General features: G+C 36.8%; 2 protein-coding genes across 2 annotated transcripts; one reads left to right on the plus strand and one right to left on the minus strand.

The window, feature by feature from the left end:
- The first annotated feature begins 4,802 nt into the window (after positions 1–4,802).
- On the plus strand, positions 4,803–8,844 carry LOC130747488 (uncharacterized). The gene is made up of 4 exons (XM_057600438.1): positions 4,803–5,101; positions 5,424–6,986; positions 7,169–7,194; positions 7,588–8,844. Exons 2-4 carry the CDS (start codon positions 5,513–5,515, stop codon positions 8,326–8,328), a joined length of 2,241 nt encoding a protein of 746 aa, XP_057456421.1. The 5' UTR covers positions 4,803–5,101; positions 5,424–5,512; the 3' UTR covers positions 8,329–8,844.
- A 1,810-nt stretch (positions 8,845–10,654) lies between these two features.
- Positions 10,655–16,216, minus strand: LOC130747489 (glucose-1-phosphate adenylyltransferase large subunit 1-like). The gene is made up of 15 exons (XM_057600439.1): positions 15,957–16,216; positions 15,505–15,835; positions 14,633–14,755; positions 14,381–14,551; positions 14,011–14,103; positions 13,838–13,921; positions 13,704–13,759; positions 13,383–13,476; positions 12,674–12,859; positions 12,455–12,535; positions 12,165–12,251; positions 11,977–12,081; positions 11,790–11,896; positions 11,334–11,394; positions 10,655–11,207 (listed from the first exon to the last, which is right to left on the minus strand). Exons 2-15 carry the CDS (start codon positions 15,745–15,747, stop codon positions 11,106–11,108), a joined length of 1,593 nt encoding a protein of 530 aa, XP_057456422.1. The 5' UTR covers positions 15,748–15,835; positions 15,957–16,216; the 3' UTR covers positions 10,655–11,105.
- Between the last annotated feature and the right edge of the window lie 8,447 nt (positions 16,217–24,663).

Raw genomic sequence — 24,663 nt, forward strand, 5'->3', positions numbered from 1 at the left:
CGTCTCTATAAGGTTAGTTTAACATTTTCTAATTATACACAGTTTATATTTGTATTGGTTACTGATTATTACACTTATACTTTTTTTTTTCCTTTGTAGGTTCTATAGCTCAAATATGCTTAATTGACAACAAGATCGGTTATGAAGTTTTTATCATTAATCATGGACTAAAACTTCTAATAAGAGTTCATGTTGCTGTCATTGTTATGTTTATCTTATTTCAATTTCAATGTAATGCATTACTTAAAAATTTGGTTTTTATTACTATTCAAGTGTTGACATTGTGAGGTATCTCTAAAAAAAAGACATTGTGAGGTATCTACAACCTCATCAAATTAATATATGTATTGTGGTCCATTCATCTACATGTTTGTAACATATGTTCGGTTCCATATCATTTATACTTACTGAAAAGAGCCTAAATTAAGTTAAAACATATTACTACTGATTCATTTTTACAATAAATTTAATCGCCGTGCAACGCACGGGTAAAGAACACTAGTACTTACCTATAATAATAAGTACACATGTAATTTTTGTTAAATAAGGGAATTAATTAATAGTCACAGTCCTAATTAAATAAGAAAACAAATCAAACTTAATTTTTTTAAACACAGATCAAAATAAGACTAAAATATTATAAAATATGATTAATATATTATAAGATATTTTTTTTCATGTTCTAGATATTTATCAAATGAGTCTAGATATTTATGAGGAGGCTCATTTGAGTAGTTGGCTCTTCTATTTGCTGATTGTTCAAGTGTGGAGCTATTTTTTGTTTTTCGTTCTCTTTTTATACTTATATATTATTGCTTAAAAAAAATCTATATCTATATCTATATATATTAGAAAAGAACAACTTCTAGCATGACGTGTCGCTCCCACAGGCCAAGTTAGTTACGTGTCGCTCCTAGATTAATTCTCATAAAAATTATTCCACGTGTCAATTTGTTAGAGGATATAATTTTCAATTGATATATATTTTAATTTTATATATTCTAACCTAATTACTTGATATCATTTTAGAAGATATAATTTTCAATTGATATATGTTTTAATTTTATATATTCTAAAATAATTGATTGATATTATTTTAAAAGATAAGATTTGGTCTTTTAATTTATTTTAAATTTATTTTTAGAATAAATTGATTAATTTTAATTGAATTTTCGAATTTTTTATTAATTTGGGATTTTATGAGTTTTTATTGTGATTTGCTAGATTTTGTTAGTTTTTATCTATCTTTATTTAATACCATTTTTAATATTAGATTTGATTGGGATTTAGGTTGTTTATTTCTTAATTTTATTTTAATTTATCTTATCATTTATTTTAAATCCAGAAAATACTTTATTTTATTTTAGATTCACTTTTAGAGTATATTAATTAAATTTTCTTAAATTTTCAGATTTTTAATTAATTCAGGATTTTATGAGTTTTTATTATGATTTGCTAGACTTGGTAGTTTTTATATATCTTTATTTAGTACCTTTTTAAATTTTAAATTTGATTAGAATTTAGGTTGTTTATTTCTTAATTTTATCTTATTATTTATTTAATTTTATCTCCAGGAAATATTTTATTTTATTTTACATTTATTTATAGAGTATAATAATTAATTTTTATTGAACTTTCAAATTTTTAATTAATGTAGGATTTAATGAGTTTTTATTGTGGTTTGCTAGATTTTGATAATTTTTATCTATCCTTATTTATTATTTATTTAATTTTAATTTCATGAAATATTTTATTTTATTTTTGAGTCACATTTAGAGTATAAATGAATTTTTATGGTATTTTTATTGAATTTTCATATTTTTATTTAATTCAGGATTTTATGAGTTTTTTATTGTGATTTGCTAGATTTTGGTAGTTTTTATCTATCTTTATTTAGTACCTTTTTAAAGTTTAGATTTGATTAGGATTTAGGTTGTTTATTTCTTGATTTTATCTTAATTTATCTTATTATTTATTTAATGCTAATTCTAAGAAAAGAGAGTTGATTTGGTGCTGAGGGTCCACAAAGCTACCATGGACACGCAGAGATTTGATAGCTGCTATTTCTACCTCTGCCACATGTCGCGATCACGACAGATGTATGCCGTAAGATGATGTTACGTGAAGAAGAGTTTATCATGTTGTGATTGATGATTTGTGTTATTTCAGTTTATCCTTTGTTCGTAATTCAATCCTGGATTCTTAAATTTCACATATTTTGTGTGTTTTGATCCAAAAGTTTACAAATTTTTGCATAGACCTTTAACGAATCATTGTTGAAGACGTAATGTTTTTTCTATTGTTCTACTTCCGCTTTTGTATTTTTTTAAACCATATTTTAGTATAGTTTGTAGAAATCCATCCGTTTGAAGCCATTCTAAACCAGATTTTGGTATAATTTATAGAAATTTACGAAACTTAGGATAGCCTGAATTTATATTCATTTCTCAAATTTTGCACGTTTTTATTCATCATATTTGAGCTGTGTGTATAAGCATACTATTTGCACTGTATGTGAATGATGCACAACTTACTAATTTTTTTTTAATGATGCACAAGTCAGTCAAATTGATGAAAGCATATGAAGAGCTCACATTTAATCTTCATGAGTATGGTTAGCTCATTCTTAAGGTTGGTTCATGTTTTCCTCAAACTCATTAGTTTTGCATATACTCATGTTTTAGTATGCCAATTGGGTGACTTATCTTACTTTACTCTATATATTTCCTTAAGTTCAATTTAAATTGATTGTTAGTATAAGTTTATTGGTGAAGTAACCACAATTATTTTGGGTGAGAGAATTATTTTGTTTTTTTCGTATATATATAGATAATTTGCTGGGGTGCGCACATATGAGGCAATACATCATTTTTTGTTTCTCTTGACTGAAATTTTCCTTTGATTTTTTATTTCATAAGGGCTCCAGCCCAAGATTCACAAATACACTAAATACAATTATTTCACCACAGTCCTTTTAAATTGGTGAAAGAGGGTATTTTGTTCTTCAAGACTTCATTTTGGGTTTCTGTTTCAATCTTCTTCATGAATATATTTTGTTCTTCAACTAATTGTAAGATGTCATATGCTTTAAGGATTCCTGCTTTTATCTTCTTAATCAAAAGCAAAAGGATTGAGGAAAAGAAAATCTTCTAGGGTGCAAAATATTCACTAATTGGAAAAAAAATAACACGTGTCATTCTCAGATTAATTCTCATAAAAAAATACATTTTAAAATTTTAGATTTGATTAGGATTTATGTTGTTTATTTCTTGATTTTATCTTAATTTATTTTTGATTTATTTTTAGAGTAAAAAAAATACATTTTTAAATTTTAGATTTGATTAGGATTTAGGTGGTTTATTTCTTGATTTTATCTTAATTTATTTATTATTTATTTTTAGAGTATTAATTAATATATCCCAATTTTTTTTAAAAGAGTGAGTTTGAAAGCTATACCTTAAGTTAATTTGTTAATATATTCCCAAATAATAATAATAATAATAATAATAATAATAACAATAACAACATGTGTGTGCGGATATGGGCAGGTTGGGTACTATAGTACCCATACCCGCACCCATACCTTCTATTTTTTGCGGGTAATTATCTATACTCAACCTCATACCCATTTAGCGGTTTTTTACCTACCCATAGTGGATATTTTTTGCGGGTACCCTATGATTTTGAGACTCATTGTCATCCATAGATTTAGATTTTGACAAAGATGGATAGCTTCCTATAATGACATTGAATTGTCTAAAGGTGGAGAGCTTCGAGTTGCTACCCACGTGAGTATGAAGACGGGTACATGTAATTTTTAAAAACGCGGGTATGGAGATGGTACTATAGTACCTACCCATTGTCATCCCTACTTAGTTGGAATAAACACAACAATGTTATACTTTATGATATATCTTACACAATCCTGATTTGTGCTACTATCACATTAATTTTTTTTAAGATTAATATGTTGATAATTCCTTATATCTATGATTTGTGTTATCGTCTTCATATTTACAAAGAATGTGAAACGAGTTCCTCTTGGTCTCAATCGGACTTAGAAGAGAAGTCTTTATGTCCACTTTACTCATCAATTCTGACTTTTCTATTTCATTCGTTGTTTAATATATTTTTAATAATCAAAATATTAATTAATGTATCAAATACAATAGACATATTTCCCGTGCAACGCGCGGGTAAAAAACACTAGTACTTATATATATGATTAATCTTTTTTCTAAGATTTTTTTATAGTCTGTAATTATGACACTAATTTTATGAAATTATAAGAGAAGATTATATTAAGTTTATAAACTTCCCACCACAAATGTTTTCTCAGACACACTGTTTACAAAGAATAACTATGAATTAATGAAAAAAAAATGATATAAAAGCCAACTTCCTATTCAGATATTTTGCAAGAAAAAAACAAATGAATATTTTTTCCTTGATTGACCAAAACTCCAAAAGGTAGATCCCGAGCCTTTCAGCACAAAAACAAAAAAGAAGCTGATTATTTAATTAATTTTTAGGTGGCCACAATAATTACGCGTAAACGCATTTCGAGACATACGAGAAATGCGAAGGATAAAAAGCCAAAAGTGCAGGTGGGTGGGTCCTATTGGTTCGAGCCTTATTCGTGTGGTTGAGGAATGAATGAATGGAACCACACCAACAACTGAGTGAAGAAGTGACAACTCAAACTAATCCTCCTGATTTGTTTAGCTCACTTCGTCATTTGACCATGAGGTATGAGGTTGAGGGTTTAATATGAAACGCATATTATGGTCGGAGTGAGCATGTGCAACGAGAAGATTAGTCATTGCTGTCAGCCACGATTAAAAACTAATCTTTCATGGCTAACAACCACACTACAAAAATGAACGGCAGGATCGTTTCCATACGTGTGGGGCCCCCACGTACGACGAACATCTGACCGTTGATTCTAAGCATGAAAATACATTTCCTTCCACCTTCCCCTTCTTCAGTATCTCATTTTCTTCTTCTTCTAACTGTATTTTCCATCGCATTTCTTTCATTTCCCTCATCAATGGTTCCCAGCTTCACCATCTTCGCTCCTCTGCATCACTGTATTTTGAAGGTACCTTTGAATTGTTTTTGAATTTTCCACTGATTTTCTTGTTCGTTGAGTTTCTTGTTTGGACTGAATTCCATGGAAATTCCATTTACTGCTAATTCAATCTCAATGAAATCATTAATTTCGATTTGAAATTAACACCAAAAGATACAATCGTTGAACTGTATTCCATAATGAATAGTGATTTGTGCATCAGTTAGGCTCATACGATTTTTGCTTTCTTCATGTCATAGATAGTGTTTGGTGATTCCGATCTACTTCTGTTCAATTTTCTGTATCTGCATGCGAGTTTTTTTTTTTTCTAATCATAGTCTTGAAAATCCAGGTTTTGACCGGTTTTTGAGTTGACTGCTGTGAGTGTGTGTGGTCAAAATAGTGGTGTGTTCTTGTGCTGGAGAAAGTAGATCATTGACCATGATGCCTGATGATGTTGCTGCATGTCATGATGGTGAGAGGGTGGATGCTCCAGCAATGCATGGGTCCAAATCGGCATGGATGTCTCACTGGGCGAACACGAGTTGTAAATCAGCAACCCCTGCTCGCAGTCATTTGACTTTGAGGGTTGGTTGTAAGCTTAAAGAAGTCAAAGAACACAGTGATGCTGAGAAGCATGGTGAAATCCTCGGGTCAGAAGTTGCGGTTGATAGTTCTATGCATGCTGGAGACGTTGGAGAAGCATCTGGGGCCACAAGGGTTAGCTTAAACAATGGGGCGAATACCGGAAAGTCAAAGAAAACAAACTTTGATTCCAAATCATATCCTATTTTTAACTTTCCCAGGAAGATAGATCGAGGATTGTCCACGCAGGGGGAACAGAATGGTGTTCGTCACGCAGATGATGGAAAATGTGAAGCTGAAGCCTGCTCTGAAGATGCAAATGTTTCTCTCAATGGAGCTCGGAGTCACTTGCCATCAACATCTGCACACGCTTCTCCTAATACAGAAACTTTAGTGAGAGAGTGTCAAGTATTGTCTCAGGAAGTCTTACCGCCTGCTCTGCCTCTGCTGAAGAAATCTCCATATGCTGTTGAACCAAAGGACCTAGCTGCCTCAACATTATTATGGGATGGCTTTGTAAAATCAGCTTCTGAATTGGTACCAAATAGACGTGACAAAGGAAAAATGTTGATGCCCCAATTTACGCGTGGACCATATGAAGTATATCAATCGAGCTACAACTTAGCATCTGAAGAGCATTTCACTAGCACGAAATATCACAGCTATTCTTCTCTTTTTATTCATGAGAAGAAAATAAGTAGCCTGGTAGAACCCCATCGATCTTCGTTTACGAGATTGATGCATGATGGTATTGCTCATTTCCCCCATGATCCCATAGCTGGTAGTGATGATGGGTTATATTTTGTTCGTGGTCAGCGCCGTAAGACTCAAAATTATACTGCAAATCCAAACATTGCAGACCAGACTGCATTCTTTGAGTCAACTAAACCACAGAAATTTTGTGATGTAACCACCTCTTTGGTACCGCAAGTTCCGTGTGCTGTTCATGACGTGGAGACTATGAAGATATACACTGGTATTGATTCAGTAGAAGAATCGTCAAGAGGTCATCCCAAACTTTCCCAGACAACTCACCATCTTCTGATGTCCAAAAAAACTGATGTTAATCTACCTGACAGAGGTCAGTTCTTTAGAGATTCAGCAGCTCCTACCAAATTCAGAGGAAACACTTTCAATAGGATCATTGATCTCTCTTCACCCATGAGCAACCATGCTCGGGAAGGTCTTAAGCTGGAAACTCAAGGGAGCTCCAGAAAGACTGAAGGAAAGGAAAATGTCCAAGATTTCAAATGTCCGACAAACTTGAAGAATGAATCATCTGCTGAGACAGACACTATGGACATCAGTGCTTTACATGAGACTCTTCCTGGTAAGTATGCACACTTTTAAAGGGCATACCAGATAATGCTGTACTTAATGTTATTAAAAGCTTTTCATATGTTATTCTGAGTTTGATTAATACTTGAATAATATTCAACTTTCCATATTTTCAGTTTAATTTAATCGAAGTTTTAGTTTGGAACTGATGATGCTTCTTCCTGTCTATTGCAGGTGATGTTCCATTGCAAATAAATAAGGTATTGTTTGATCTTCCCGATACCTTGCCAATTGATTTTCCATCAGCATTTAAATGATTTTCATCGTAACATGGTCTTTGACACTTAATATATCATAATCTGCCTTTTAGGATAAATAAGAACTTCATTAACTTTTACATTCATGTCGATTATGGTGAATGTTGTACGGCATCATACAGAGATGCAGCTGTTTGAATGTCACTGTTTGTCTGTTTCTACATACCCAGACATACAATGCTTCGTGCTTTGTAATTAGTTCTTAAATTTAATAACTTGATTATCTAGAGAGTTATCTCGTAGCAAGCAACCATATTGTGCCCCGTTAAAAATATGATATTATTCAAACTTTGAGAGGCTAATCAAGTATGAGTTATCAACTTTTCAATTTTGTAGTGCTTCAAGGATAGTCAAAACTTGCTCACGTCTCAAGTTGCAGAAACTTCAGCCAGAGTGAAAACCATAGCAAAATCAGCGAATACAGCAATGCTGGATATGAACAAAGAGCCTCATGAGCTTCTCACTCATGCAAGTCCAGTGGTTGACAGGGAGACTAGCACATCAAGAACCCACAGCCTTGATGTGGAACAACTTCTTTCTCATGCGGATGAAAATGCGAAGACAAAATCTGGCAGTAGTTCTTTGGGGCCAGATCCAAGTAGCAGATGGGTTAAACGACTCAAGTTATGCACATTGGGGTCTGCTCATGGTACCAAGAGCGAACAAATTGGAGAAACTTCTTCAAATGAAAAAGTCAAAAATACATTCAGCAAAACTAGTTTGGAAACCAAAGTGGTATGTCCTGCTGAAGGACAGACGGTACCAGATCTACCTGCAACAGCATTAACAAATGGCAATCCATCTTTTACTGAAGCGAAGAAAACTGTAGATATTACACTTTCACATCCCTGGATTCAGAGATGGAGTCACAGTCGAGCTGCGTGTTCCCAAAAGAGTCATGAATTAGTGGAGTTTCGGGAACCAAAGTCTTCAAACACTACTATAGAAGAGTTTCAAAAGAAGCAGTTTCCAAGCATTGCTGCTATGGCCCTGATGGGAAAGGCAATGAACGGTTTGAATCCCTCTGAGCTTACAAAAAAAGGACCCATAATAGTTTGGAATACAAAGGGATTTTGAAGTTGTTGGCCACTGGTGCTATATATTGATTCTTATGCTTATGGTGGGAGATTCACGGGATTAATATCAGATGAATACTTATGGCTGCATTAGTATGGAGAAATGGGGTTGAACATATTGTTTATGTTACTTCCTTGTCTCCTCAGATTTGGACTAAGCTAAACAAAATATAAGCAGTGCATGCATCTAAGGATGTTATGTATGGGAACGTGCATTGTTTTCGCATGTAACCTAAATGTTTTTTGCAAGACCTTGTTTCCATCCAGTGTGGGAGAAATTTATCTAGAGGGCTTGAGTTCTGCATTATCACCCAAGTCTTATTGCCAAGCGAATCATGTATTAACGGAGTAAATCATAAGGTTTGATAGCATATCATGTTGGGTTTCATGTACCAGTGAATTTTCATTCGTGAATAATAGCTTCCTCAATGTGGTGATGATCTGCAATGTGAGGTAAAATTTATTTAAGAATAATGTTCAAATGTGTTTTTAATATTTCAAAATATCATTGTTTTTCCATTTGGTCTACCATTTTTATGTTTCTTCAAAGCAGCCTTAATTTGGAGGCTATGTGCAATAGTTTTTTTCATTTCATGGGGTTTGTCTAACTTGCCTCAAATGAGTTAATCAGTCTCATCTTTGGACCAATAATTTTATCTATGGAAATTGTAGTACAGAAGTGAATGTAATTTCTGATGCGTTTTTTTTTTTTCATTACACTTCTCCATCTACGATGTGGTTGCATAGCATGTGGTGTAGGTTAGACAATCCTTTATGTCATTTCATCGATAGGTGGCTTTTGTTTTGGTGCTGCAAGTTGAGAACTTTTGAGCTTTAGTGTTGGCTTAATTAGTGTGTGTTTGGACTAGTGTTGTTGGAATGAATTGTGGATAGAGTTGATTTTGGTAAGACTCATTATGGTAACAGTGAGTTGAAATGAATGATGTATGGTTGGTTACATTTGTGAGAAACTTAATTTTTTGTAGGTTAATGTTGTAAAATCGAGTTGTGAAATCTTAAATGATTATGTCCAGAACAGAAGCTAAGATTTGTATCTCGACTAAGTGTGTTTGGGTTATGCTCTCAAGTTTCATGGCATGTACGTGAAAGAGATTCAAAGACTCCGTTGACCTTGCGTTAACTGAACATCTTTATCATCAGACCCTAAATTTTTTTGAAAAATTAAGGTTTTAGGATAATATGCACTCGTTAAAAGTGTCGTCAAATGCTAAAAAACAGGGTTTGCAATTGCAACGAAGGACCAAGGAAATGTCTCAAGCACCATGTGCAGCTAACCCCAAACTAGAAAGAAATAAAATTTGCCAACCTGAGGAATCTGGTCCAGGATAGAAAAGCCATTCTTCTATGTATTCTTTTATGATAATTTCCATGGGATTCTTCCTAGCTAATATTTTCATATTCCAATAAAATATACCATGGAATTCATCCTAATAAAGTTCCTTATTCCTAGAAAATATAACCAGATTATTGAGAATAGCATCTACATTACTGTCCTTTTCGTACAACATATGAATTGCATAATGCTTGCATTGTCCCCACATGTCTATTTCGAAACAAAACTATAAAAGGATGTTAAACAACCATTTCTAAGAACTGTTCAGAATGAAGTGACTTAAGTGCCATTCGGCAATCTTTGAATATGAATCTAAGCTCTATTGACCAAAAAAAAAAAATGTTGACTGTTAAACTAATATGCATTTCATTAGGGTGAAAGTACCTTGTATTAACGTTCTTGTGATTGAGAGTGCAAGTACATTGAAATATTTTGGAGGAGAAAAAGGATGGTAAAATTTTTATTTTATGTTTTATTGAGCTTGACAATATTGCAAAATTAAAAAAAATGATAGATTATTATGAGATGTCCTGTTTTTTTTACTAATATTATAAACTCTTTCACACTAACCCTTTCATTTTGGCTATGTTTGGCATGTCATTTTAGCTAGCTTATAGCTTATTTGACTAGCTTAAAGCTTATTTGACTAGCTTAAAAGCTCTATAAAAGTGTTTGGTGAAGGATCTTATTTCAGTAGCTTAAAGCTTTAAGCTATAAGCTATAAGCTATCTGAGGTAGCTTATAGCTTATTGAATTTATTGTCATTTTTATCCTTATTATTTTATTAAAATTCCACCTATAAGTATTAATGTTAAAATAAAATAAGTAAAAATTAATATTATATTTTTAAGATGATTTTTTTGTTCCTTCAAAAAACCTATTTTTAAGATGATAAATAAATTGAGTCAAATTAAAATATTTAAAGGTATAAATGTATAATAATTTTAATATTAATATCTTATAGATATTAATGTGAAAATAAAGTAATGTTAAATATAAAAATAATTATACAAGTATGTCCTTTTATGTCATTTTACAATTTCAGCTTGTTCAACAGCTAATTTTACCAAACACATTTGTTACAATTACGTAACTTTTCAGCTTTCAGCTAGCTTATCAACTTTCAGCTATGAGCTAGCTTTTCAGCTATCAACTTTCAGCTAGCTTATCAGCTAAGCGTGCCAAACATAACCTTTATTTTTTTGCTTTTGTACATTCCGATTTCATATTTTATTTATACATTCTATTTGTACAAGTAGCCTTCTATTTTGCACATACAGCAAAAATGACTGCTGGTTTTTCAGCTGAACGTGGTATTGCAACTTCTCTGCTACTCTTCAGTTCCCAAAGATAAGTGTTCCTTGGAATGCTTCTTGCAGCTACTTTGACAACCAGCCACATGAAATAAGTAAAACACACCCGACTTATATCACTCTTCCATCTTCTATTGTTGCCTTCTCCATTATGATAGGGATTCCTGATCTAATGTAGAATCCATCCTCTGCTCTATCTGCTTCTTGCACACCCTACACTCAACTCAAAGCATTTGAATGGTGATAAACTATTCATAGATAACTTGATACTTATAACTAAGAACTAATGAAGGGTAATGAGTTGTGTAAAAAAAGAAGATAGGGGGCAGCCATGCTCACATCTTTGTTCATGATGATGACATCTTTCCCAATCTTTGCATTCTTGTCAATTATACATTTCCTTCAACAAAGACACAAATAACAATTATAACATGAAGATTCTAAATGCTAATCTAATTCTTTATCATCATGGTAAAGGCACTATTTGTATTTACTTTTAAGTTTTAAGTTTCAAAACTGATAGAAATATAACACAAAATCATTCATATATGATACATCTTCACCCTACTCAACTAACTTAGACTTTTAGAATAATTGGTCCATAACATGGCATTAGAGTTCAAGCCTAATGTGTTTTAGCGTGAGAGAACGTGTTAGAAATATAATATAAAATCAGTATACGTCTTTACCTAATAACTTAAGCTTTTGAGATAGTTGGTTCATGCAAAAACCAACATATTGAATTAGGTGGTCTAGCTATCCATGTTAGGATGTAGTAACTGCTAGTATGATTACCTAATTTTGGTGTTCTTTCCGATCCCAATGGGAACCTTCCCCTCTGCTAGCAGGGAAGCGATTTCGGATTCAGTTTGGTAATAGTCTGCTCCCATCATTATAGTGTCCTGTAAAATGAGATCTTAGATGGTAGGAATTTTAATTAGAGAATTCTAGTGTCCTTGGTCTAGAAATTATGGTAGTTTACCCGGAGCTCAACGCCATAATCCAAACGTGAACGTTCACCCACAATGGAGTGTTGGACACTACTTTCTCTCAGGAAACATCCATGGGAAATTATTGCATCCACAATCTGCAAGAGGAACTCAAATATGATAAGCAAGACATGTTATTAAATTAAGAGAGAGCTTCTGAAATGAGTGATCATAGCCATACCCGGCATTTATCAATCTTTGTTGGTGGCAAGAATCTTGGAGATGTGTAAATGGGCGTCTTGGGATCATAAAATTTGAACATTGGATTCTGCTAGAGGGTAACATAAAACAGATTAGCTTCTCCTACAAATTGCTACTACATTCTAGTAGCTATTTGAGTTCATAGTGTCATTGTAACTATGTCATAGTGTCATTAGTGCATCTTTGATATTTTGGCTTGTGACTAATGCATGGTATCAGAGGAAAAACATTATATTAGAAATTTTCCAACTGTAAATATCTTTAACCCACCTCTTCAGTAAGAGCCATGTTAGCATCGTAAAACGATTTTATTGTTCCAATGTCTTCCCAATAGTCACCAAAAAAGTAACCCTGAAAAAAGGCACAAAACATTCAAGTTGTGTTGTTGCCTCATCGTAGGAGTTATCAGTCCCTTGTAAATGGAAGACAAGACTCCTTCTAGAATAGATCTAAATATGAAAAGCGATATATCGAACTGGAATTTCTTACTTGGACATTGTATTCCTTCACAGCTGCAGGAATGATTTCAGATCCAAAGTCATTCGAAGTAGGATATCTCCATTTTAGAAGGTTAAGTAAAACATCCGTCTTGAATACATAAACCCCCATAGATGCAATATATGGTGACTTTAATGCTTCTTGAGGTGACAAGCCAAAAAGAGAGGTATCTACTTGCTGCATAGAAGCAAAAGGAACACATTAAAAGAATGAGGGCAGATGGAAATAAAATTTGGGGCTGCAAGTTTGTAGAAAAAGTTCATAATTATGGAAAGGTAGAATAACAAATATGGGATTCAACTGTATTAGAAGTTTGATAATCAAGCCTATATATATCTGTATGTTTTAGATGTAGATCTTCATGTTATTAACATGTTTAGTACAAGAGATTTTGATGTTATCCTATGATGTATATCAAATATAAAGTATGAACTTCTCTGGAGATGCTGTAGTGCTAAGATGATCAGTTTTAAAGGACTACTGAAATAGAGGGTGGTATAGCATGTTTGTATTCAAGTTCAGAACTTCAAAAATCATTTCTGCAACCACAAGCTACTGGGAGTAACTTCTCTCATAATCAATCCTTCTTCCAACGTGAAAATCTACTGTGTATGCAAACATGCCGTAATTTTTGCTTTCAGATAGTGACCAAGAACCTTCTTCAGTTGAATGCCAAATAGGCTATAGAGTTGGAACTTACCATTTCTTTCAGATCAGAACCCTTCGGTTTTTCTGAAAATTGGATGATGCGGCCTCTGCCATCTACCTTGACCAATCCATAATCTGATGCTCGACTAAAAAGTATGCAATTAGAAATGAAACTTAGATTAAACTAAGTTTGAAATAATTTTTTTGAGGAAGTTAGTGTGTCTATGCCTCTTTTCTCATGGCTCTTTCCTTCTCAATCAAATACGCAGTAGTGAAACAAAAGTAAAATAGCTAGAAGTTCAAATAAAGTGATATCAAACAAACAAACAAACATGGAAATAAAGGAACACATCTAAAAGAGCACTGAACACACCTGTCATCCACTGCAGCACATGATACTGTAATATCTGCATTTCTGTCTACATGACTCTGTTTAATTTTTTAAGTTAAAAGCTGTGACAATGAAATGAATAACTAATCCAACACATGAAACAAGTAACCTTTTACCTGCACAAGGTCCATGTAATCCATACGGTATAGATGATCTCCTGCCAAGATCAACACATTCTCAATGTTTGTGTGCTTGGCATCCTACAACACTCAATCTATTACTGTCCAGTTCAACTTGAGGATATGCAGTACATTCTGAAATCTGATATATGCAAAAATTATGTTCCCACCTCAAATACCCAAGTGAATTGCCTCACAGCATCTGCAGTGCCTTGGAACCAATTCTTGCCAGCTTCTCCTGGTGTTTGGGTGGCCGCTAGAACCTGTAGAGTATTTAGGTTTCTTTTATCATCATGAATGAACAAAAATGTGTATTGGCAACTTGAAGTCAGATATAGCTAGCATGTTTGATTCCATGGTGAAATGTTATAGAACTAGAATCACTTCTGATTAGAAGCTACAAGTCTCGCCTTCTGCGCAAATGTGTCTTTGATTATGTGCAAATTGTGAAACCAAAGTGCATAATATCTTACAAAATAAATCAACTAGATTATGGTGAACGGCCCTCTAACAATTACCATCCAACTCCATGAGACATACCTCCACACATCCATCCCCAAAATTGATGCCATTTCCGAAATAGGTGCGGGAGATGTGACGGTTGAGAGATGCAGAGTTGAACTGGGTCAACACAAATACTTTGTTGATGCCACTGTTAATGCAGTTGCTCGTTGGGATGTCTATAAGCCTGTAGCATCCACCAACAGGGACCTGAAAATGCATACAGTTTCATCACAGCATGGAACTCCAACAAAAGTGATGCTTTTTCAGTCAAGACAATGATTTACTCACAGCAGGTGTTGCAGCTCGTTTGGTAAGAGGAAGGAGTTGAATCCCAGGACGTTCTCCCAATATGATGGAAACAACATTTTTAGGGTCTGCCTTTCTTCTGAGAAAGGTTGGCACTTGAATGCTCTGAAATTGAAACCCTCAATGAGAAATTGAGAATACATTCACTTTCCAAATAAGATACAAAAGAATGCACCCACATTGACATAAGACTATGTTTCAAAATTCTTCTACAATTGATTCTAAAGCAAAAGTCTATTCTTGTGAGAAGCTTGCGTGTATCGATCAACGTTTGTCACAATTGATTATGATAAAATTGATTATAGTAAAAGTGAGTTGAAACTTGAAAGTAAAATTTCATATTCTATTATGGGGGAAGCTTGCCCGTATGGATCAACGTTTGTCGCAATTGATTCTGATAAAATTGATTATAGTAATAAAAGTGAGTTGAAAGTAAAATTTCATATTTGAATACATTTACGAAAAAGTGATTTTTGTTAGGTAATTTTGTGAAATTCAATTGTAAAATCTCACAATCGATTATGATTAGTGCTAGTTTTTCTAGCTTCTACCAGAATTGATTTTCGGTATGAAATCAATTATCAAAAATAACTCCCAAACATCATCAATAATTCCACCCAGAATTGATTTTACTCCACCGGAATTGACGGTAAACCAAACATGCACATGATGTGAGTGCCAGAATTGATTATGGGAAACCAAACATGCACATGATGTGAGTGCCAGAATTGATTATGGGAAAAGAGAGGTTGATCCAAACAAAACATGCTATTCTTACAATCATATTGATCAATACCATAATAACTGGAAGTTGGGGAAGCAGAAAACGAATGAAGGAATAAAATTCAGCTTACCAAGGATTCCTTGGTATCATTTGATGTAAGAACAGCAGACACAACACCAGGTTTGGCCTTCTTCACACTCTCCTTGCCTCTCCAACTTGTGGCTAATTGATTATTGATCCAGGGACTGTAACTCAGACTCCCTTTGATGATTCTCTCACCTAGAAAACCATCATCTTGCAGAAAAGTACTGTCTTTTTTAGATTTTGCTAACTGTGAACTGGTTGTCCAGGCCACACAAGCAGCAGACACCATTGTGAATTTGTGATGGTAATGGATCAACAGTTCAAGTCCTTGCAAAGAGCAAACTCACAAGTTTTGATTTTGAACTTCAAAGTTCAAACTGCAAAGAAATCAAGTAAAGCATGCACTACTTAAAAAAAATATTACAAAGCAAGAGACATATAGTTGTCATCAAATTCAAAGTGACAATAAAATATTAATGAAGGGAAATAAAATCTTACTTTAAAATGGTGTAAGAATATGAAAGCAATGACACCAAGGAAGATGAAGAGAATCAAATTCTATGCTCTTATAGAACAATACTAATATTTTAAGCTATGAAGATTGATGAAAATGGGAATCCAGAGAGGTGATCATGAGATTTAGATTGTTGGAATTGGGAACTAAAGGCCGATTACTAAGACTGAAATGTGATCTACTAGTGTGGTTGCCTTTATTGGCTAGTGAGCCAGAGCCTTCTCACGAAGTCACGAGAAATATGGGAAAAGTCTTATGGCCTTAGTATATATAAAAATTTCCAAAATATTAACTATAGCTAAGAACATAAAATATAAGTTAATAATGTTAATTTGCTACTTATACTCCACACGACCATAAGCAACAAGTGGTTGATTTAGTTGTATATGTCTGATTTTTCTTAATAAAATAAAGCCTTGAATTTGAGTGTTGTGAATGTAAAAAAACTAAAGAGTTAGCTCCATCTAGGTTCCTCTTTTAGATGGGAATTGAGGAACAAACACCTGTCAATTTCAGGCACTAGCTAGCCGGCATGAAATAAAGAAAAAATGTCAAATAATAAGTTTGGAAAAAGGGAGATATAGAAATAAGCAACAAAAATTAACGCAAATTTCTACGGCTGTCATCGAGCAATGGGGGTTGAACATGGCAAGCCACTTGACATGTTGCAGCATTTGTTGATTATGACCCAATTTGGTTATCAGTTTTATTTTTTATTAAATGTGTTCAAGTTAATTTTTATATGAAGGAAAAATGTTTCAAATGTGTTATTTTCCAGTAACAAAGTAGGCTCTATAACTTAGCTAATCTTCACCTCAATGATTAATGTTCAGCTTGATTGAGTTTTTGTTTTTTTTTTCTTCATTGAGAACCACCAATAAAATTGAACTAAAGATTTTTTTAATATAATTTAACTCGTTAGCGTAAAAGTCTGCTAGCCTCTTTCCCGTAAAAAAAAGTATGCTAGTCTCTTTACAAATAAATTTATTGAAAAATATAAAATCTTATCATGACACAGACGTTTAAATAGATTGTCAAGTTAGACCAGACTTTTATGAAGATCAAGTTAGACCAGAAAAAAAAAAACTTATGACGGGTAACGAGCTAGGCTTATAAAAAAAAATTAACATGTCATGTCTAAATTCATATTTTTTCTTTGATAAATCGGAAAATTAACAAAAGAATAAAGGAAAACTATGGCACAACAAGAGAGTCCTTCAGCAGGAGCAGCTGGAGCTCACTCCCCGACTGACTAATAGCCTTTACTCGTATTTTCTTTTATTTCGTTTCATGTTTTTTTCACAAAAGATCACCTTTTTTGGGGGTCAAAAGTCATCTTAGTTGTTCAAAGGTGGGCCAAAGAGTTCTGCTCCAGATTTTGCGCATAGAGCCCAACAACCCGCAAACACGTTTATGAATTTCTCATACCTTACCAATGGGCCATTAATGGCCCACCATTAATTTCTTTTTTTGTGGCTGAGGATTTCCCTTTTTTTATATCACTAATATATTTTATGAGAGACAATCATACTAGTTTAAAAAAAAAAACAATCATACTCGAATCGAAAAATATTCACATTTTAGAGAAGTTAGCCTTCTTAGCATAGGTTTTTTTTTCATTCTCAAAATTTGAATCAGATACATTACTCTAAGGAAAACAAACATTTATCAATTAAACTAATCATCCATTAGTAATAGCAAGGTGCTGGCCCTTCTCATTTTGACAAAAAAACAAAAGTCCAACGACGCTTTTCACTGTTCTCCATGTTAACTATCATGTGGCTTGCCGATCAAAGCAAATACATTTAGCTATGGCCTAGCTAATGAGCTGAGACAACATTTAGATCAGCCAGGAATTTAGGATCATGATCCATGAGTATCAACATCAGGTTTGGCTTCTCACAGCATGGATAATGGACTGGGCGGGACATAAAGAAGATTATGTCCCGCCCAAAATGAACAATAAACCATTGAAGATAGCCATGGCGGGAAGTGCGACACAACGAGCTTCATTGCCCTCCCTTAGATGATGGACCCACAAGCCAGCTGGAAGATTCATTTGGATTTGTCTTATATGTACAGGGATTTGGGCCCTGATTGTCAGGCCCAAATATAGGAAAGGTCCATATCATGACCACCCCCTCTATAAAAGGGGAGGTCATCCACTTGTACGAAACCAACTTTTCAACATTAATGAGAATATTCCTTTTATGGTAGTTTTGCTATTTTAGTGCTCTGCTAGGGTTTACTTTTTGTCTTTCTCTTACGTAAGCTTGCCCTAGTACAGAACATTGGCGCCGTCTGTGGCTCTGACTTAGCTCTTCCGGTGACAGAAGGAGGAATTGCGAGCCATGGAGACTCGTTCATGCGGCGTGGGTCGACGCGATCATCGCCGGCGCGGTGGTGGTCGACACGGCGGTCGCGGCGGCGGACGAAACAACAACCGTCCCGTACTGGACGAGCAAGAGCAGGAAGCTTCCTCGGAGGGGGTCCACTCAGTGGCGCCGTCGCCAGCGTCATTGGTGAATGCAGCTCCGGGAAGACCTTCAGATCTGATCGCTAAATCAGATCTAGGTGTTCGGCGGCGTTCAACGCCGCCTGAATATGTGAACTTGGAAGATCTTAAAACCACTGCTCCACGGAGAGCACAAGAGGCAGTGACAGGTATCACGCCTGCGGCTTTGCAACAAATGTTAGATACCTTACAGAAGGTGCAGTCCCAAAACGAGTAGTTGCAAGCCCAAGTTGAGTATCTCACTCAGCGGCAGGATTTTAAGCAAGAACAACGCCTGGAGGCGGAGGACGTAGTTGAATTTCAACCTTTTGTTCCAGCCATCACTAGGGTGGACATTCCAAAGCACCTGCAAACCATGGCATTAGACGCCTTTTCGGGCGAATCTGATCCTATGGAGCACCTTAGATATTTCAATACCAAAATGGTGATCGGCGGGGCGACAGATGCGGTAAAATGTCGATTATTGCCTTCCACGTTCAAAGGCATGGCGATGCAGTGGTTCATTCGACAACCGCCCTTCTCCATTGATAATTTCACTGATCTGTCCACTAAGTTTCTGACTCAATTTTCCGCCAATAAAACCACAAAAGCAACAATGTTTGATCTTATCAGCATACATCAGCAACCAGGCGAGAAATTAAAAACCTACATGGCACGCTTCAGCAAGATGGCGGTGCAGTTGGAGGAGGAAAATCCAGATGTCTGTTTGGCGTCATTCAAAAATGGCCTTCGGGCGGGAGATTTGAATAGAGACTTAACAAGGCGACCGGCGAAGGATATGATGGATCTTCGCGCTCGTGTTCAAGAGTTCATATTGATCGAGCAAGATGATCAGAAGAAACAAGAAAGAGAGGAAGGACGCAAGCAGTCTCAATCTGGCGGTGTTTCACAGGACAAATCCAAGGCGGGGAAGGAAACCAGGGTAGCGCAAACCCCCCGTGTACCAAGACCGGGACCATACCAAAACTCTAAACCTGGCTTTCAAAATACATGGCACAGAAATTCACAAGGTCCCACTGCTGCCACAGCTGGTCAGCCTGGTGCTTCGCCAACGCCAGTCCCACTTACTAAGTTGAATGCACCCTTAAGTACCATTTTAAGGGCAGTTGGGCAGACCAGCGTTGTGCAGTACCCACCACCCCCACGGCGGCCGCCAGCTAACGTGGACACCAATAGGTGGTGCGAGTACCACAGGGCGTTGGGGCATACGACAGATAATTGTTGGAATTTAAGGCGGGAAATTGATCGTTTGATTAAAGCTGGCCATTTGGCAAACTTTGTTAAAGACACAGCAACGCCGGAGGTAGCTAAGATCACTCAGGAGGACAAAGGTAAAGGTAAAGAGATAGTTGAAGAGTTGGGCGATCCTGTTGGGGAATGCTCATCTATTGCAGGAGGATTTGGCGGGGGTGCAATTTCAAGTAGGGCTAGAAAACGCTACGTGGCGACAGTACATTCTGTACAGGAGTCGAACGAAGGCGAGTGTTGGGTGAATCATTCCCCTATTATATTTACCCCTCAGGATTTCGCGCATGTAATTCCCCATGACAACGATCCAATTGTGGTAACAATTAGGGTTAACAATTATGTGACAAAGAAAGTATTCTTAGACCAGGGATCTTCGGCGGATATCATCTATGGAGACGCCTTTGATCGCCTGGGACTAAAGGAATCAGATTTGAAACCATACAAGGGAACCTTGGTGGGATTCACAGGGGACCGTGTCAGTGTGCGGGGATACGTGGAAATTCCGACTGCCTTTGGAGAAGGAGAGTTTGTCAAGAAATTTCAAGTAAAGTACTTAGTATTGGCGTGTAGAGCCAATTACAATGTACTCTTGGGGCGAGACACCCTCAACAAGGTCTGCGCGGTCATCTCAACTGCTCATTTAACTGTTAAATATCCCGCCTGCAACGGGAAGGTCGGGATATTGCGTGTAGACCAGAATACAGCAAGGGAATGCTATTTAAGAAGCGTGGCGCTCTATGGGCGAAAGGCCGCCAAGGAGAGCCATCGAATTACAGAAATCTTCCCACAAGAAGGATTTAGCTTGGACCCAAGGGACGAGGCTGATGATTTTCGCCCACAACCTCTGGAAGAAACCAAGCAGGTGCAAGTCAAGGACAAGTTTCTAAAGTTTGGCAGTGGTTTGACAACAGAACAAGAGGACAGACTAATCACCCTTCTGGGTGATAATCTAGATCTCTTCGCATGGACCATCAATGATGTACCAGGGATTGACCCCAAGGTGATCACTCATAAACTAGCCATACGACCAGGGGCGACCCCAGTCATCCAACCAAGGCGAAGAATGAGTGAAGAAAAGCACAAGGCTGTACAATTAGAGACTGAAAAATTAATCAAGGCCCGCTTCATCCGTGAGGTACAGTACCCAACGTGGCTCGCCAATGTTGTGATGGTCAAGAAGGCCAATGGGAAATGGCGAATGTGCACGGACTACACAAGCTTGAACAAAGTGTGTCCCAAAGATTCGTACCCACTTCCCAATGTTGATAAGCTTGTGGATGGAGCTTCAGGGAATGAACTTTTAAGTCTCATGGACGCTTATTCGGGCTATAATCAGATTATGATGCATCCCTCGGATGAGGAAAGTACAGCATTTATGACCAATCAGGCGAACTATTGTTACAAGACAATGCCTTTTGGTTTGAAAAATGCAGGAGCTACGTACCAACGGCTCATGGACAAAATTTTTTCAAAACAAGTAGGCAGGAATATGGAGGTGTATGTGGACGACATGATTGTAAAGTCCGCCAGGGCTAGTGATCATGGTGGCGACCTCAAAGAAGCGTTTGATCAGTTAAGAACATATCAAATGAAGTTGAATCCTGAGAAGTGTTCTTTTGGGATCCAGGGAGGAAAGTTCTTGGGATTTATGTTAACATCAAGAGGAATAGAAGTGAACCCTGATAAGGGAAGGGCGATCTTGGAGATGAAAAGCCCAACAAGTGTAAAGGAGGTTCAGCGTTTGACAGGGCGAATGGCCGCCTTGTCACGTTTCTTGCCAATGGCGGGTGACAAAGCGGCCCTGTTCTTCACATGTTTAAAAAAGAATTCAAAGTTTCAGTGGACAGAGGAATGCGAACAAGCTTTTACCAAATTGAAAGAAACATTGGCCACATTACCGGTACTCTCCAAGCCAACACCAGGCGTTCCATTAGTGCTCTATTTAGCGGTTACTGACAAGGCAGTAAGTACGGTGTTGCTCCAGGAAGAAGGAAAAAAGCAGAAAGTTATATATTTCGTGAGCCATACTTTACAGGGGGCAGAGTTGCGGTACCAAAAAATTGAAAAGGCGGCTTTGGCGATTTTGAAAACTGCAAGGCGCCTCAGGCCTTACTTCCAAAGTTTCCAAGTCAAAGTCAAAACTGATGTTCCCTTAAGGCAAGTACTTCAGAAGCCTGATTTATCAGGGCGATTGGTTAGCTGGTCAGTTGAGTTATCAGAATATGACATACAATATGAGCCAAGGGGCCAAGTCACTGTCCAAAGTTTAATTGACTTCGTGGCGGAATTAACACCCACTGAAGGTGAGAAGACTCAAGGAGAATGGGTCCTGTCTGTGGATGGGTCCTCTAATAACACTGGAAGTGGGGCGGGAATAACAATTGAAAGTCCAGATAAAATGATCATTGAACAGTCTCTCAAGTTCGAGTTCAAGGCGAGCAATAATCAATCTGAGTACGAGGCTCTGATTGCCGGCTTAAGGTTGGCCATTGAGTTGGGAGTCCATAATTTATTTATCAAAGGAGATTCGCAGTTAGTGGTTAAACAAGTGAAAGGCGAGTACCAGGTGAAGGATCCGCAACTGTCCAAATATTTGGAAGTGGTGCGCAGATTGATGATGGAGGTCAAAGAAATCAAAATAGAACATGTCCCGAGGGGACAAAATGAGAGGGCTGATGTGTTGGCGAAGTTGGCAAGCACAGGGAGATTGGGCAACTACCAAACAGTCATTCAAGAAACCCTGCCTCGCCCGAGCATTGATTTGGTAGAAATAAAGTTGAAAGCTGTAAAGTCAGTCAGTGATGGCGAGCTACCTTGGATGGAATCGATTAAGACCTTCTTAGAGAACCCACCAAAGGAGAATGATTTGAACACGAGAACAAAACGCAGAGAAGCCAGTTTCTACACACTGGTGGATGGTGAGTTGTATCGGCGGGGAATCATGTCTCCTATGCTCAAATGTGTCGATACCAAGGACGCCCTCGGAATAATGGCGGAAGTCCACGAAGGTGTGTGTTCTAGTCATATCGGCGGGCGATCCTTGGCAATAAAAGTGATAAGAGCAGGATTCTATTGGCCAACCATGAAGAAGGATTGTTTGGAGTATATTAAGAAATGTGAAAAATGTCAAGTCTTTTCTGACTTGCACAAGGCTCCACCAGAAGAATTAACAACTATGATGGCGCCTTGGCCGTTCGCCATGTGGGGGACTGATATCTTAGGACCATTCCCTGTAGCGAAGGCACAAATGAAGTACATCATCGTGGCGGTTGATTACTTCACTAAGTGGATAGAAGCCGAGGCGGTGGCGACTATCACAGCCGCCAAGGTCAGGAACTTCCTGTGGCGAAGGATTGTTTGTAGATTTGGGGTCCCCATGGTGTTAGTAATGGATAATGAAACCCAATTCACAAGTAGTGTTACCTGGGAATTTTGTGCAGAAATGGGAATCGAGATGCGATTTGCCTCTGTAGAACATCCACAAACCAATGGGCAGGCTGAGTCGGCTAACAAGGTTATCCTGAAAGGTTTAAAAAAGAAACTGGATGAAGCAAAAGGGCTTTGGGCGGAGGAACTACCAGGCGTTCTTTGGGCATACAACACCACGGAACAGTCAAGCACAAAGGAAACCCCGTATCGTTTAACTTATGGAACTGACGCCATGCTCCCAGTGGAAATAGAAAACCAAAGTTGGCGAGTGGCTCGGTTTAATGAGAATGACAACGGGGAAAATCTGATAGCAAATCTGATTATGTTGCCAGAAGAACAACGGGAGGCACACATAAGAAACGAGGCGGGGAAAGTGAAGGTCGCAAGAAAATTCTCAACAAAAGTCGTGCCAAGAAAAATGAGGGTGGGAGATTTGGTGCTCCGAAAAAACACAATACCTGATAAGCACAACAAGCTTTCGCCCAATTGGGGTGGGCCTTACAGGATTATAGGCGACGTTGGAGGAGGAGCTTATAAGTTGGAACAACTAAGCGGTCAAAAGGTTCCACGAACATGGAACGCCTCTCATCTAAAGCAGTATTTTAGTTAAAAGAAACAACAAAGGTGAATGAAGCCACACTCTTTTTCCCTTTCTTTGTAGAGGTTTTTAATGAGGCGGCATGTATAAAGAATGGAGACAATTGTTCCCATGTATGAGTATGAAAAAGAAATGAAGATTATTTCAACAGAAGTTACTTTTTAATTTATATTACGAGTTTATGCAAAGTAAATCGTATCAAGGTATATAATACCGCGAATAAACCTTTCGGAATAAGAAAGTATCGCCATCCAATATTGCAAGCCTTGGCAATTCTAGTGGCCACTAGAAACCAAGCCTCGTCGAAAAATCGACTAAGGTATATAGACCTAAGTAACAACAATAATTGATAACAACTCAAGGTAACAACAAAATTTAAAACGGTCTTCATTAAAAGCAAGAAAAAGGGGCGACGCCCGTACATAATTTGGAATGAAAAAAGACAAAAGGGGCAAGGCCCCAAAGATAAAAGATGACTCAACAAAATAAAAACAAATTACAAATTCAAGCCAGATTCTCATTGTTGGCGTTGTTGCCCTGACTTGTCCCAGCTTGAGGGTCTTCCTTCTCGTGATCCTCGTTCTTGTGCTGCTCATTCCCATCCTCGCCATCTTCTTCAGGCTCACTTTCATCATCGAATTGGGGAAGGAGGTCGAGGCTAATGTCATCATCACCAACTACTTGACCATCCTTGATCTCCTTCAGCCACCCAATACGGGAAAGATCAAAGCCCGGCTCAACCACACTAATTTGCTCTTTGGCCGCCAGAAAGCCTTGTGCAAACTGGAGAGAAGCACGCCCCAAGATGGAAGCACTTATGCGTTCGTACTTCTTTTCCAGTTTTTGACACTTGGCCTGAACAGCAGTGTGTTTGTCGTTGATGGTTTCCTTTAGGGACTTG

The sequence above is a fragment of the Lotus japonicus genome, chromosome 3 (assembly GCF_012489685.1).
Source record: "Lotus japonicus ecotype B-129 chromosome 3, LjGifu_v1.2".
Lineage (NCBI taxonomy): Eukaryota > Viridiplantae > Streptophyta > Magnoliopsida > Fabales > Fabaceae > Lotus > Lotus japonicus.

Excerpts from the sequence above, each read along its gene's own strand:
- LOC130747488 (XM_057600438.1), top strand. The coding sequence starts at position 5,513 with ATGATGCCTGATGATGTTGCTGCATGTCATGATGGTGAGAGGGTGGAT. Across the intron at positions 6,987-7,168 it reads TTTACATGAGACTCTTCCTG|GTGATGTTCCATTGCAAATA; the intron begins GTAAGTATGCAC and ends TGTCTATTGCAG. Across the intron at positions 7,195-7,587 it reads TTCCATTGCAAATAAATAAG|TGCTTCAAGGATAGTCAAAA; the intron begins GTATTGTTTGAT and ends TCAATTTTGTAG.
- LOC130747489 (XM_057600439.1), bottom strand. The coding sequence starts at position 15,747 with ATGGTGTCTGCTGCTTGTGTGGCCTGGACAACCAGTTCACAGTTAGCA. Across the intron at positions 13,760-13,837 it reads ATTACATGGACCTTGTGCAG|AGTCATGTAGACAGAAATGC; the intron begins GTAAAAGGTTAC and ends AAAATTAAACAG. Across the intron at positions 12,860-13,382 it reads GTTCTGATCTGAAAGAAATG|CAAGTAGATACCTCTCTTTT; the intron begins GTAAGTTCCAAC and ends GCTTCTATGCAG.